The 15,520-nt window shown below is 36.8% G+C and overlaps 1 protein-coding gene across 2 annotated transcripts; it reads left to right on the top strand.

Moving 5' to 3' along the window:
* The first annotated feature begins 766 nt into the window (after positions 1-766).
* On the top strand, positions 767-15,241 carry LOC121325680 (protein FAM160B1-like). Of its 2 annotated transcripts, XM_041268534.1 has the most exons (18): positions 767-1,036; positions 2,865-2,943; positions 3,095-3,264; positions 4,240-4,344; positions 4,815-4,937; positions 5,279-5,338; positions 6,166-6,510; positions 6,989-7,185; positions 7,612-7,726; positions 7,832-7,908; positions 8,178-8,370; positions 8,805-8,974; positions 9,487-9,627; positions 9,722-9,812; positions 10,225-10,368; positions 10,629-10,769; positions 11,058-11,161; positions 11,407-15,241. In XM_041268534.1, the coding sequence occupies exons 1-18, from the start codon at positions 992-994 to the stop codon at positions 11,510-11,512; spliced, it is 2,406 nt and encodes an 801-aa protein (XP_041124468.1). In that variant the 5' UTR covers positions 767-991; the 3' UTR covers positions 11,513-15,241. The 2 variants fall into 2 exon arrangements, with proteins under 2 accessions (XP_041124468.1, XP_041124469.1); XM_041268535.1 differs by lacking the exon at positions 5,279-5,338.
* Positions 15,242-15,520: the final 279 nt, after the last annotated feature.

Here is a 15,520-nt window from a genome sequence, read left to right as displayed (position 1 = left end):
TCAGAGCAATACAACTGCAATGCAGTTCAGGTTAGCTGCACTGTACCTGCCCATCAGAGCAATCTAACTGCAATGCAGTTCAGGTTAGCTGCACTGTCCCTGCCCATCAGAGCAATATAACTGCAATGCAGTTCAGGTTAGCTTCACTGTACCTGCCCATCAGAGCAATATAACTGCAATGCAGTTCAGGTTAGCTGCACTGTACCTGCCCATCAGAGCAATATAACTGCAATGCAGTTCCAATGCATCAGTTGTTGCTGTGGTGTGTTGTACTATCCCTGCAGCTGTTCTTCATTTACAGACCTGCCAATTCTCCCTCTTTTGTCTGAAGGCTTTTTTAAATAAAATATGAATATGTGTTACTTTTAAAGATACATTGAATAAACCAATGTGGAAGTCCCCCATTAGAATGGTGCCTTTTCGATTGTCAAGCCAGTAACCTTTCCTTAACCACTTACCCTAAGCAATGCATGTTACCAAGCTATGGGGAGCCTAGCCAAGATTAGCAGCTAGCTTCAAATGTGATTCAAACCACCCTTCACATAGTACCAGCACAAACTATTTACAGCAACACTAGAGGGGATTATGCTATTGATTTTAATGAGCAATCCTTCTCAGAAGTTCAGTGGTACCCTAAATATGATTCACTTACTAACAATGCTATTTACTCTTTGACGTGTCCAGTTATTTTCAATAGGTGGCAGTGAAGAAGGGCTATTCTCCTGAGGCCCTCTGGTGGTCAGTCGGTATGCATTACTTTCCAAGTGCCACGGTGTCTCAGAGAAGGCTTGAGTGTTTACAGTGTAACCAGCACAGGCTATGCTGCGGTGTGTCTTCTCGTTTGTTATTTTATTGTTGTAATCTTTTTTCTTTCTTGTGGTGAGTGTTGCTGTATGATACCTCCAATCTGGATCGCGGCGGCACCAACAGGAAGAAGATTGAGGAATTCTCTAAATCTTCTCGTGAGAAACTGCTGCAGTCCAAAAACAAAATGTTTTCCAAATTCACCTCCATCCTCCAGCACGCAGTCGAGGCGGTAAGTTTGCACAGCATACAAGCCGCAGGAGGCGGAGGTTCAACGGCTAAGACTCGAATCGAGTCCGGGGTGCAATGGGCCTAAGGTGACAGTTTTTTAAATTTGTTCTATCGTTACCGGACGACTGGTTTAAAAAAAAAAAAAAAAAAAGTAAAATATGTAATTTATTGGCATTTCTTCTGTTTGTTAAACTCTTTGTTTTTCAAATGACACTTACCGGTAAACACGTCATTTGTGAAGAAAAAAAAGCCTAATAATTGGTCGGCATCAAGTAATTGTCGTTTCCCTTATATTTGCGTTACTATTTAATTGCTGGCCCTTTTTATGAATTAATTCGAGTGTTACGAAACGGGAAATACTTCATTTATAGAAATATATAACAAACATAAAAAAAAAACCCACAGTATGTTCTCTGGAATATAAAGGCTGTAACACAAAGAGTTTCCAACTTCAGTGTTTAAATTTCACTTGACAGAGACAGGGCTGTGTACCAGTAATATACACTCAGTACTACAGCTTGCCCTAAATGAAGAACCTGTTATGAATCCTTTTAGTACTACAGTCTAGGTGTTCAAGACAGGTGGAAATACCCCTTTGAATTCATTATGAAACGAAAGCACTTCTCGATTTCGCCATATGCAAACTTCCCTCCACAAATATTTCTATTTTTTAATGCGTTCTATTAATAAAAAAAGTAACAAAAAAAAAAACAACTTTATGCATCGTTAATAATGGAAAATGATCCCTTAGTAAATTAAGGGTTTTTTGGCGTTTTTTTTTTTTTCAAACTTACTGTTTTTTATTATTTGAATGGGACATTTAGTAATTGTAAAAGTTCTGTTTTCATCATCACAAAAATTGCCTTTGCAATTTAGAAATACCAAAACCCAATACCGATTCCAGGCACAAAAGCTTTCTGGCTCCAAATGGCTTTTTTGAGAATAAATGAGTCACTCCCCACACGATGCCTATAATATATATATATATATATATATATATATATATATATATATATATATATATATATATATATATATAGCGCATGTAGTATGCTTGAGTCTGATTTCTGGCATTCATAATGCTCCCAGTGAAGCTTCCTCACAATAAAGAAAGACCCCCTGAAGCACAATGATACTATAGGGCAGCAGGTGGACAGCTGGGGCCTTTCATTCACTCTGTTTGTGAGGTGTGTTTCAAGACTTGCCTTCAGCTGGGAAACTCCAAAAAAGAGACTGCAGAACTTGTGAATTTATTTCAGTTTTCTCCATTCTCCAGGAGCCTGTCAAACTTGTAGTAAACTTGTACAACTTTCCATAATTTACCTTTTCGTTCCCTGTACTACTCCATCAAGCCATCACTGCCTTTGGTCCAAGTGGTTGCCTAGTTACTGAACAGTTTCACAATACATGTATGGGGGCAAGGCTTGCTCTTCAGTATTTATGTAATAGTGATGATTGTGCAGCATTGCTGTTGTCAACCAAAGGTCAAGAAAAATACAGATTGTAATTCTGCTTACAAGATTATGAATTATGCTGTTAAATGTCTACGGGTACTTATGAAGCAAGACATATTGCATAGCACAGTTTATCATCTTGTAAGAGTAGAATTACAATCTTTATTTTTTCTTGACCTTTGGTTGACAACAGCAATGTTGCATCATCATCAAAAGTACGTATATAATTAATTGTTTCTACAGTAACCAGTTTTATTTTTGCTACACTATAGGAGTAATGCGTTTTCTTTCCTTTCTTTTGGATTGTCATTTTAAAACACAGTTTCTTGCCCACAGTGCATTTATTTGTAACACTTGGTGTTTCTCTTCTTGCAGCTCGCTCCTTCATTTCCCTTGCAAGAGGATTTTGTGTACCACTGGAAGGCAATCACACATTACTATATAGAAACATCAGGTAAGGAGTTAACAGCTCCTCGTGCTCACGTCTTTTGTCTGTACAGGGGTGCATCTGTACAGAATTGGATAGCACAACCTCAACAGAGTTCTTTGTAAGCGCAACAGGAAAATGTCTCTCTGAAATTAAAAGTGTTTGTTGTGTGCTCTAGATGATAAAGCCCCAGTGACAGACACAAACATCCCCTCCCATCTGGAGCAGATGCTCCACATCCTGATACAGGAGGAGAATGAGCGCGAGTCTGGAGAGACGGGGCCCTGCATGGAGTATTTACTGCACCACAAGATCCTGGAGACCCTCTACACGCTGGGCAAAGCTGATGTAAGACTCACACCCAGCTACCAAGCACTATGTCTCACTTACTGTCTATATGCTTCACAACTCAGCTTTAAGTGTTTGGGGTTTGTACACACACAGTCAAAAGCAGAGAGGATTTATTAACCATTATACTGGACACAACAGCGTGTCATCCTTGCCTGTATGATCAGCAGTACACACTCTTGCATTACACCACAAGGACCTTTCTCAGGATGTAGTGTTAAAATTTAGAAGTGACTTTAAAAATCATTCCCACCTAAGAAAGAAAGAGACTTATTGTAATTTTGGTCTTTAAAAAATATATATGTATTTTATAACAATACATATATACACACATAAATATTTGGGGGGCTTATTTGTGAACACACTAAGTAACTAGGTGGCAAAATCCACTCAAATGGAGTCAAGGCATTTTAAAATGTTGTCAACAATAAATGAGTCCATCAGTAAAGTGCCTTTTTCTGCCGGTGTGTGAAGTAACACAGCTGCTGTCAGGGTTTGGTAGAGATTTATTTTCCCAGACATGAACATGGCTGTGAGCCAGAAGCTCTTTTCAAGATTTACAAATACATTTTTACAGTCAACATGTGGGTATTGTTTTCTACATGATGGTTACAGTAAGTGTGAAGATCTTAGTATTCGTACGTACTGCACATTGCAGTTGTCATAGAGGACAAGCAATGTTCTTTTCCTTTTGCATTGCACAATAAATATGTAAAGTTCAGGCACGCCTAGACTAGGGCTTGTAGCTACTAATCATCACTGATTACATAGGAGCCTTTTATGTTTTCTAGTCTTGGTCTGTACAGGGTCTGCATGTAATTGTATGAAGAGACTATGCTTTCATCTCACAGTTGCTAAAATGCTGTTGATTTCTGTGCCATATGTTAATGCAGCTTGATATAACACTTGGCAAACACTACATGTTTGGGAAATCTCATATTCTTGCATTGTTGAAAAGCATTTTTTCTTTTTCAGTGCCCGCCTGGAATGAAGCAGCAGGTGCTGTCATTCTATACAAAACTGCTAGGAAGAATCCGTCAGCCCCTGCTTCCCCATATCAATGTGCACAGGCCAGTTCAGGTGAGCTGCTGTGAGGATGGTGATACTCATATGTGTTGTTTTCATACAATTCAAGCATAAAAAAGACACCGTCAGCTGCACTACTCAGTCTAGGTTGTGACTGCAGTACAGCTATTGTGTCTTCATTTAAACAGGTGCATACTAACTTTTAAGTATCGCCTTCTTTTAAAGAAGTAATAGGAAATAATTATGTTATTGAAATAAAAGTTTATCAGCTTTCACTGAAGGTGATATGTTTGTTAACAGAGAAAACAAATACAGCTTTGTGAGTAAGGGACCAATATTTAAATTTGTTTGAAAATCTATTTATTGTAAAATGTACACTACTTACAGTTGTCTGAAATAACTGTTTTTTTTTCATATAGTTGATGACACTTTTTGCTTCAGTTTGTTTATTTTAATGATTCGTTCATAGTTTTATCACAGTTTGAATTTAAATTCTGTTTATTTATTTATTTTTTTCTCTACAGAAACTTATCCGTCTTTGTGGAGAGGTTCTAACAGCTCCTACGGAGAATGAAGAAATCCAATTTCTCTGTATAGTGTGTGCAAAGCTGAAGCAAGACCCTTACCTGGTCAACTTCTTCTTAGAGGTATGGATACCTATGTTTTTATTTTATTTTATTTTTAAACCAAAAGCCCTCAAGTCTTTTAACGTCACAGTCCCTATGACTTTATATTCCACTGTTTATCATTTTTATTTGTGCGAGTGAGCAGCGTGATAAATCGCATAACCAAAAAAAAAGCCGACATAGTCAGTGTTTTGGTGATGAAATTGATTTACACCAATTTGTTTGTCACTTTTTTAATATTTTATTTCAGCACAATTGTTCAGGATGTAAACAGTTCCTTATAGACGATTCTAAGTCAGTGTTTGGAGCAGCTTGCGTTGGGGTCTCTGTGCTTGATGTTTCACTTCACCCTTGTTTGTTAGGTCAAGCAGGATCCTTCTTACAGAAGGCAGGTGAGCAGCCAGGCTGCAGAAACTACATTGGTAAATAACTTTTAAAATGAACCTGTGAATGCATAGTTGAGCACTGCATATTGCTTTATTTCTATCATCCCATCCCTGTTTGCGCTGGTCTTGGCTTGGGGCCCACAGTATGTCTGTTGTGTTGATATATTCCTCTGTGTGTTATTTATTGCACTGCAGTGACCCCTACTGGTCAGGTAGGGTTTGTTACCAGTCCAGTCAGAATCTTCCCAGGCTGAGTCTGTCCTCCAGTGTTCAGTAGTAACATCCCTTGGTTTGGCATGCGAGATAAGGTCTGACAGTGGGGACGGAGGTCACCTTTAATCAGCAGTCCTTGTGATCAGTATGCGGATTGTATCCAGTTTGGGCATTTCAAAATGAGGTAGAAAAATAAGGGTTATAAAGGGTTATACAAATATATAAATGGTACCTGTTGGCCAATTTAGCAGATTGTAGAGTCAGAAATGAATGTATGTGAGATGTAAGTTGGCTGATTAGAAGATACTTTTGTAAAGAGCAGTTTCCGCATTTATTTTTTTGTCTACATCATTTCTGCACTTAAAACACTTGTGTTTTTTGTTAAAATGAGTACCATCAATCAATCATTATTTGTAAACAAGCTTGTTTCAGTTTAGTTTTGTTGGTTTACACTTTACATTACTGATTCAATGTAATTTACACAAGTGTTTCCAAAATACAGTAGTTCCATATGTGTGTTGGTACATTGCTTTCTAGTGCCTACACTTTGGAAGTAGGTTCATGTTTCAACAGCAGAAATAGGGGAGAAATAAAACTGATTATTTTAAATCTATGATTCCTGGAGTAATTATTAACCCTTCCTTTCTCAGAACAAGTCAAAGGCAGGTGCAAGCAGGTCCTCCATCCCTGTTGGAGAAGGTATATTGGGAAAACCCAAAGAACCCAGCGCTTCCTGCACTTCAGATACTGGGCAGACTAAGGTCACTGGAGAACCTGGAGCAGCTACCAACAATGAAACTGAGTCAACACAAGAGGCTGCCGAGGAGTCTGTCTCAGTGAACACGTTGAATATACCGTCGCAGAGCGAGACCGCTGCCGAGGAGTCTGTCTCAGTGAACACGTTGAATATACTGCCGCAGAGCGAGACCGGTGCAAATTATCCCAACCAGGACTACAGTCTAGTCAATTCTTTGCTTAATCTAACAAGGAGCCCTGTAAGTGTTGCACTGCTTTCTTTAGAATATTTTTATAGAAAGAAATGGTAATAGGTGGAGCCGGATTGTTTTTTAATTGTTTGTTTTCCTCATTAAGGGGATGTAATGTAAAGTCTTAACACATGAAAAGACTGTTGATTGTGCTTTTTGTGTTTAATCATGGGGATGGAGCTAAGCACTTTATACACACTTGCAGTAATATTTTTCTTTTTTTTTTTTTTTTTTTTTTTTAAATAAGTGTAAACCCTTTACTGCCCTGGGTATGTTCTCATACCTGTTTAATGTCTATTTTCTCAATGTCAAATATATTGGATATATTGGTTATGTATTAGTGAATCTGATGATGTTGCATTCTGTGCTGCATGCCATCTGTACACAGTGGGCGGGGGATGTCGTGATGGATTTCTACAAGAATAATGATTGAATTAATTGTTTTTTTAATTGTTTTTTAAAGCAGCAACTCTTGTGTTTTTTTCAGGATGGACGGATTGTAGTGAAAGCCTGTGAAGGTCTTATGTTGTTAGTGAGTTTGCCAGAGCCAGCAGCTGCCAAGTGCCTGACAGAGAACACTGCCCTGTGTGAGCTTCTTACAGAAAGGCTGACTGTGTTCTACAAAGCACTGCCGCAGTCAATGGATCCACTGGATATAGAGACCGTCGAGTCAGTTAACTGGGGGTAGGCACGTTTCTGATATCTTCAGGTAATCCGATCACTGTGCACAACTGGAGTTGGTGAGAAATACAAGTTTTTATATTGTATAAAATATATAGAGAGAGAGAGAGAGAGAGAGAGAGTGAGAAAGGTATATTAATAATCTTCTGTGTCTTTTCATAAACTGTCTATTACACATCTGTCAACTCCACATATTTCTTATTACAATTAAAAGATATAGATATATATATATATATATATATATATACACACACACACACACACACACACACACACACACACACACATATATGTATGTGTGTGCGTATATATATATTTCCATACAAATCAGACATTCTAAATATACAAGTTGACAGTTTTTACAATGAAATTAATTTAAAACCTCTGTTTTTTGTAAGTTCTAAAGTAAAAACTTGTCATTTTAATTAGTTTGGATGCATACAGCGGCAAAGAAGACACGACAGCATTCCCAGGAAAGCGAGCCCTCATCTCTTTCCTGTCTTGGTTGGATTACTGTGATCAGCTTATCAAAGAAGCACAGAAGGTATCCATACATTTTGCATGAGAATATTGTACAGGCTCTTTTTAAATCAATTATAGCAGTTGCTGTACAGAGTTTTTCAATTTTTTTTGTGTTTGTGTTTGGCAGACTGCTGCTGTAACACTTGCAAGATACGTGCGGGAGAGGTTCTTTGTTTCTGTCATGGAGCCACAGTTAATGCAGACGTAAGTTCCAAAGCAGACTTGTCATTTTTGCATTAAACGAAGCCTAATATCACTTCCACTATTTCTTAAGGGTGTGCTGACGTTCTGATGCTTTGGCAGAAGCACTTTTTTATTGTTATTATTATACTGAGATGGTACTTTTTATGTTGGTCTAGTTATTAAAAAGAATCCAGGTTAAAAAGGAGGATTGCTAACTTTATTTGTTTTTTAGGCACAGTAAATACGTTTGCTTTCCCCATCAGATTTAAATGTTTGCATTTTTATTTCAGGTCTGAAATTGGAATTCTGACCTCCACAGCTCTGCTAAACCGTCTCATTCGCCAGGTCACATCTGTAGCTTTGCTGCAGGAGACGGTTTACTTTATTTTGGGGGAACAGAGAGAGCCTGAAACACTGGCAGGCATTAATAGTTATCCTCTGAGGCACCGACTCATAGAGCATTGTGATCATCTTTCAGATGAGGTGAGGCATTCGCATAATTATCAAATTCAATAGACTTTGCCATGATAGATTAAGGATAACGTCTTCATCTTTACTTATTACTGAGAAAGAATAAGTGGGCTCTCTGAAGTGAGCATTAGTGAACAGAATATGAGCTCCAAGATGAATAGTGGATCAGATATATTATCAGTTTATTTAAATCATTATTTTGTCATTAAAGGCCGCAACACACCGGACGTGATGAGATGAAATGAATAGAGCCTCTAATTTTGATAAGAACTTCTCAAAAGACATTTTCTCATTTATTAGTTTTAAAGAATTTATAAAATGCAACAAAAATGAAGCCATACTTTTCATATAAATGCACATTGTGGAGTATAGATGCATGATATCTAAAATTTAAGGAATTATTGGCAGTTAAAGGTATATTTTTCTTTTTCTTTTATTGTTTATAGATCAGTATAATGACCCTAAGAATGTTTGAGCACCTTTTACAAAAACCCAGTGAGCACATCATTTACAACCTGGTCCTCAGGAACTTAGAGGAGAGAAACTACACCGAATACAAACCTCCATGTCAAGAAGACAAAGACGTGGTGGAAAACGGACAAATAGCTGGAGCCATGTAGGGTTTTAATACTGCTTTCACACATGCTGGAGCCATGTAGGGTTTTAATACTGCTTTTACACATGCTGGAGCCATGTAGGGTTTTAATACTGCTTTTACACACACCTGAACCATGTAGGGTTTTAATACTGCTTTCATATACGCTGGAGCGGTGTTAGGGATGTGCTTTTGGTACATTTTTATGAAAGTTTAAATGCTGTGCAGTTGTCAGCGTTTAAACTATATATTACATTCTGATGTATACTGACAGCCCTGGTTTGTATTTTCTAAGCAAAGAACCCCTAATTAAGCAAAAAAAAACAAAAATACATTTCAATTCCAAATGTTCCAATATCAGTACATTTTAAAATAACACTAGTTTGCCGCACTGTGATTTTAAATATTCCAGATATATGTTGTTAGTTGATGTTTAGAAATTGAGTATGGAACCCGTTGTTCTCAGCCCCAGCATGTCAGTTTCCATATCTTGTTTTATGTGTTGTAATCTTATGTTAAATCTCTTTTTTTAGAGACCTAGAGGAAGATCCTCTTTTTACAGACCTTTCACCTGGCAACAGATTATCAGCCGATTGGCTGAGTGCATCCCCGCCTCAAACTCCAGACCACACAACATCTGATGGCAAGACAGAGGTTCATAAAATTGTAAATAGGTATGGCAATGTTTTTATAAATGAAAGGCACAGTGTTATATATGTTTGTGTGAAAAAAAAAACATGTATAATAATAATGTGCATCTTCCTATAGTTTCCTCTGTTTAGTCCCTGATGAAGCAAAATCTTCATATCATGTAGAAGGCACAGGTTATGATACCTACCTCAGAGATGCACATAGACAGGTAAAACTTTAGTTTTTTTATGCACTGTTCAGTATTGCTTTTAACCGTTTGAAAACTACATTGGAATAAATTAAACCCAGTGTGACAGCCATCGCATAAAGCATAGCCACATAGAGTAATGCTACATTGAAGTGGATACGTTCATTTAAAATAATTTGTTATTAAAATAATTTTATTCAATAATCTCGTACTACATAGCCTTCATCCTGGTTAACGAACAAACTAAATACACAGATAGTTTAGTGTAATTCTTCTAAAACAAAGATAAAAAGAACTGAAAAAAACAGTTTTCTACTAGATTGATATAGGTTGTTAGAAGCCTGTTTTTACAAAATGTAAAATAAGTATTTGAAATTGAGAACTTTGCCATTTTTAATGCACAGGGTTGTTGGCTTTGTATGTCATTTTGTAGTTCCGTGAATTCTGTGCTTTCTGTACGAGGTGGGAGTGGCCAGGAGCACCGAAGATGTTTGAAAAGTGTCATTTGGAAGCTGCTTTCTTTGAGGGGCATTTCCTTAAAGTTCTTTTTGACCGGATGGGTAGGATCCTTGATCAGGTACGAAACCTAAATAACTACAGTAACCGCAAACTCGACTTCTCAAACTTATTGAGTTCACACAAACTGTTTAAAAAAATTCAAAAATTGTAATTTAAAATTTGACCAAAGGGCTTATATTAAGCGGTAGAATGTACTGCTACATATACAGGTAATTCCTTTCTGCTCTTTTGATAGATACTGTTTTTTTATTCTTAGAATTTACACTTCTGCATTATATAATGAATGCATATCATCCATATGTTTTTGTTTTTTTTCAGCCTTATGATGTGAATTTACAAGTGACTTCAGTGTTGTCGAAATTGTCCATGTTTCCCCACCCTCACGTACACGAGTACTTGTTAGACCCCTACATCAACCTAGCTCCAGGCTGTCGGTCTCTCTTCTCTGTGATTGTCAGGGTAAGTAATTGAACAGGACTGAAAGATCACACACCTTTATCGCCTGCATTCCTTTCATTATTAGTGATGGTCTAGCATTTTGGGAGAAGTAGGCGCTCAGGTTAAATAGTGCAAATGTTTGTATTTATATATATCCAGGTGTGGACTTACAGGATGGTATGTGGTGCTCAATGCTGTTGTAATTTCAGGGCAAGCCCAAGGCAAGGATATGTCCCTCAGAGTATATGGCAAATAAGTGACTTACTAGGTTGGATATATATTTCATATTTTTATTCCTGCTATTTTCAGGTTGTTGGAGACCTTATGTTAAGAATCCAGCGCATACCAGATTTTACCCCTAAACTTCTGCAGGTCAGAAAGCGATTGCTGGGACTGGACCCTGAAGATGCAGTGTAAGTTTTATATATGCAAGGGTTACTGAGCTTCACCCACAATGCAATGCTTTTATCACAAATGTTTGTCTGGCCTAGGTCCCAGAAAACACCCACTGCAAAAGCAATAATAAAGTCACAGTATGTTTTTAGTGATAGTTTTGATGAACTGTTCTTGTTTGATGGGAATTTACAGCATGTTGGTATTATTAGCACGCATTGTTAATTGTCATCAGCCTAAAAAATATTTTTGTTTTGTTTTGCAGCATTGACCACAGTACCTTGTTGGAGGGTGTGATTGTCCTGGAGGAGTTTTGTAAGGAGTTGGCAGCAATAGCATTTGTTAAATTCCATGCATCAACAACGCCATAGTGGACATTGTATTGCACACTGTGAATGTCACATACTTAAAACAAGACAATTTGGAAGCTCAACAGATGTGCTACATTGAGTTGTCGGGAGAGCAGAACTAAGAAGCCCTTCATTCTTTAACAAAAATCCATCCTTTTTCATGACTGCTAATCATGACAGGCCACCAATTAACAACCTGGCTTTGATACAGTCTGATTCTTTAGTTGTTACATCTTTTTGACGAATGGTCATGTTCTTAACCTTCTACAACTGCTAAACCAAAAGCTAAAATATGAACCTGTGAATATCTTATAGGATAAAGAAGGGGAACTAGTTTGAAAAGAATTGGAAAGTCTTGGAAAGATTTTACAACAATACATGTATCGTCCTGCTTAACGTATATGGTGCAAAAACATGCCAAGCTGTCTTTTTTACATTTTTTATTTTATAACATTTTTCTTAAACTGGGTGAGAAAATGGGGTGGGGGGGGGGGAACAAAACACCCAAAAAAACATGGGTCTGCGTGCAAAAACTGCCTCTGTTCTTAAAAATGCTTTTTAAATAAAGCTAGGTGATTTCTGTTTTGTTTTTCCTTTGAGCATTTTTAGTGCAGCTATTTTAGCATTATACCCAAAAAATGAATCTGGACAGAAGTGTAAATACAAGAACACAACTTATAGACCCAAACTGACAACAGACTCTACAAACGATGTGTGGAATACAGATTTTATGTAATTAAGGTAATAGAAACACAAAAAGAAAATTAAATTCAGACAGAATACCCAAAACAATTGGTAGAAAAAATTATTTGTCAGTTGAAACATGAACCTTTGTTGTTGCTATTTAATGAATGTGCTTTACAGCCATGTGTGTTTGTCAATGTCATGAGGGGGAAAAACTAGAGGAGTACTGTGGTGCAAGCTGAAAGATTTTAACTGTGGTAGATTTTAATGGACCAAATTGGATTTTATATATACATATATTCAGAGAAAAAGTTTATTACTACATACATTTGCACTTTTTATGCTTTGTTAGCCCCGTTTTATAAAAATAAATCAATAATGTGATTGTTGAATATTACATTACATGTTCCAGGTTATAGTTTTAGTTTGCTAAAAACTGTTTTCTGTTTAGCTTGGGCTGTTGCTTTGTTAAACCATTGTGTTGTCATCTGTGCCTTGGGAATGGGCATGATTTTAGATATATTTTATTTCTATAGGAGTGTTTCTTTTTATATAAGGGATTCATTGATACAGTTTTGTGAACAACGTACAGATAGAATTCTACCAGGTGCATAACATATTAGCAGATTTTTTTTTTTTTTTTCCGTAAACAATTTAAATGAAACTCCTCAATCAGGAATCGCTATGGGTCTCATCATGTTAAATGAAGACTCCAGATCCAGTATAATAATGTCAAGTACGGTATGTTTATCGTAACACTTAGGGTTTATGGAATTAAGATGCAGATATAAACATGGATTTGGCATAAATGGTAACCCAGTTCTATGAATATAAGTAGAAAATAAGAGGTTTAAAAAGTAGCATTGGCCACTTACAGTATTAACCTTTAGCAACCCAAGAGACTAACCAAAACCAAACCAGACTAAAATCCGTCTTGAATATGATTGCTGTGCATTCCTGTTGTCCTGAACATGAAAGTCTGTCTCTTTCTTGTATTTGCCGTGTCTGCTATTTGGTAGCAGTCTGTTGTTCTGGGGTTTGGTTTTTAAGAATGCGAGAGACTGCCTTTGTATTGCTTAGGGCTGTCTGCCCACTTTATGCAAACTTGTTGTTTTAAAAATTGCACATTGATTTAAAAAAAAAAAAAAAAAGCCTGTAAGATTCTGAAAATGTTTCATACGCTGTAAGAGAGTTTTGTGTCCATTTGCTGTAGTAATAGTGTGTGTTCCAACAATGCAAATATTTATTAAGGAATGGACCTTGTTCTGGAGTGACACCATTGGTAAAGATGGAAAATGTTTTAATTTCACTTGTGCACATTTATTTCCAACAGTGTTTATGCTATGCAGTCTGTTTTAATTTGTTGTATTGGTTTTATGTAGAAGGGGGGTATATTATATTTATATTGCAAATAGATTCACAGATTGCTGGATAAACTTGCTCTTTTAAAACCATAAGTATATTTAATTAGCACAGACATTTTATAATTTAAGTTCAACCATGTTGCCTTCAGTGTTAAAAAATGTTCTCATATTGTTTTGCATGTATTGGTTAAGGGTGTTAAATTATTTGCCTCTGATGTAGATATTGGAGAAATCCACAAATCTGACTAACCAAGAGAGTGAGCAGCAGTTTGTTTGCACAAGTTTTCACTTTACAGATAAGCCCATTTAGACACTGTTCTGCAAATAGAGATTGCTTTACTGAGTGCTTTACATGTCTCTTCAGCAAACTCCTCACAAGAGGCGTTTGATGAAGCATGTCTAAAAAAATCTGTCAGACAGCATGTTCAGTATTGTTATTGGTTCAGTAACTCTTGATCGAAAACAAAAGAATCCAAGCTATACAGTAACTGACTTGTTTTTTTGTTTTTGTTTAAACAACTTCCAAAAATAACTTTATTATAACACCCTTTTTATTTATTTAACACAACAACCATCACCAATGCAGCATCTTTGGTTTATTGTTAAGCTTTTATAAAGAAATTTCTAGGATACTAAATGATGCCTTCAGTAAGGTCCCTTACCTGCAAAGCTGTTGTCTTCCTCGTTCACCAAGTAAAAGTTACATCTGCACTTTACATTGTACTGCCTAAGCTGGTGTATTCCAATTCACTGTTAATTTGTATTCATTTGTAAAAAAAAAAAAAAACTGTTTGCTTTACATTGTTGCTGTTATAAATAATCACTTTATTACCCATCATCAGTTACATTAAAAATTCATTGATAATCCCAATATACTGTACATATAGTGATAATGTGCAGGCCACACAAGAGAATACCTGCCTTTTCAATCAGAGACAGCAGTGCTTTGTGACCTGCATAATTTCACTCCGCATCTAATACCATGTTCTCTGTAGGCAAGAGTGTGAGGCTAATTTAAAAATGTGATTGATTTCCCATTGATGCATTGTATTGATAATTTTGAATCTGGTTACTGTTTCAAAAGAAGTCCGTGGTTAAATGCTATCAATTTAAAGATACTGGCCCAAATCATTTTGTAGTATGGCTGTATTTGTGTAGTAAATGTGTATTCTGAGGTAAAATTAAAATAGACCAAATTAAGTGCTGTTTGCAGATTTCAAATAATTATAAGTTAATACTGCAACATTTGACCAGTAGTTGGCACTGTGCACTCATGTACAATTAGATGCAGTCGAACTGGTCTAGTAAGTTGGCCAGTGTATGCAATTTATTGGTATGCAACCTTAATGTAATAAGCACTATAGGATTTGATTTTACCAGTCCTGGGTTCTGCTGCAGGGATTCAATAAATTACTTAGTTATTCTGTCTAGAGAATGGGTTGCTTTGGAGGTAATTGCATTATTTAGCAGGAACAGGTACACTCTGTATACTTGAATAAATGCTGTATGTGTCTTCTCCAGACCTGGCAGGTCATGTTAATTCTAATGGCATCTGAATGTCTGGCAGTCTGTCCCATATGTTCAGCCACACAGAAGAATTGCCCTATCCATACCAGAAGGATGGATTTTGCCTACAAATGTGCACTGACCAGGACATAAAAATAAATCACCATCTCATTTGATTTAATAAGCATGTAATAAACAGCCATATTCAGAAAAAACACTTGTGTGTTAGCAGTGCATGATTCATATTCCGAAACACCGCTTGTGTCTTAGCAGAGCAGGATTCATGTTCAGAAACACCGCTTTAGTGTTAGCAGTGCAGGATTCATATTCAGAAACACTGCTTGTGTGTTAGCAGTGCAGGATTCATATTCAGACACAGCCCTTGTGTGTTAGCAGTGCAGGATTCATATTCAGACACAGCCCTTGTGTGTTAGCAGTGCAGGATTCATATTCAGACACAGCCCTTGTGTGTTAG

The sequence above is a fragment of the Polyodon spathula genome, chromosome 13, assembly GCF_017654505.1.
Source record: "Polyodon spathula isolate WHYD16114869_AA chromosome 13, ASM1765450v1, whole genome shotgun sequence".
Lineage (NCBI taxonomy): Eukaryota > Metazoa > Chordata > Actinopteri > Acipenseriformes > Polyodontidae > Polyodon > Polyodon spathula.
The sequence above is the reverse complement of the archived record's forward strand: the minus strand, read 5'-3'. Positions and strand labels throughout refer to the sequence as shown.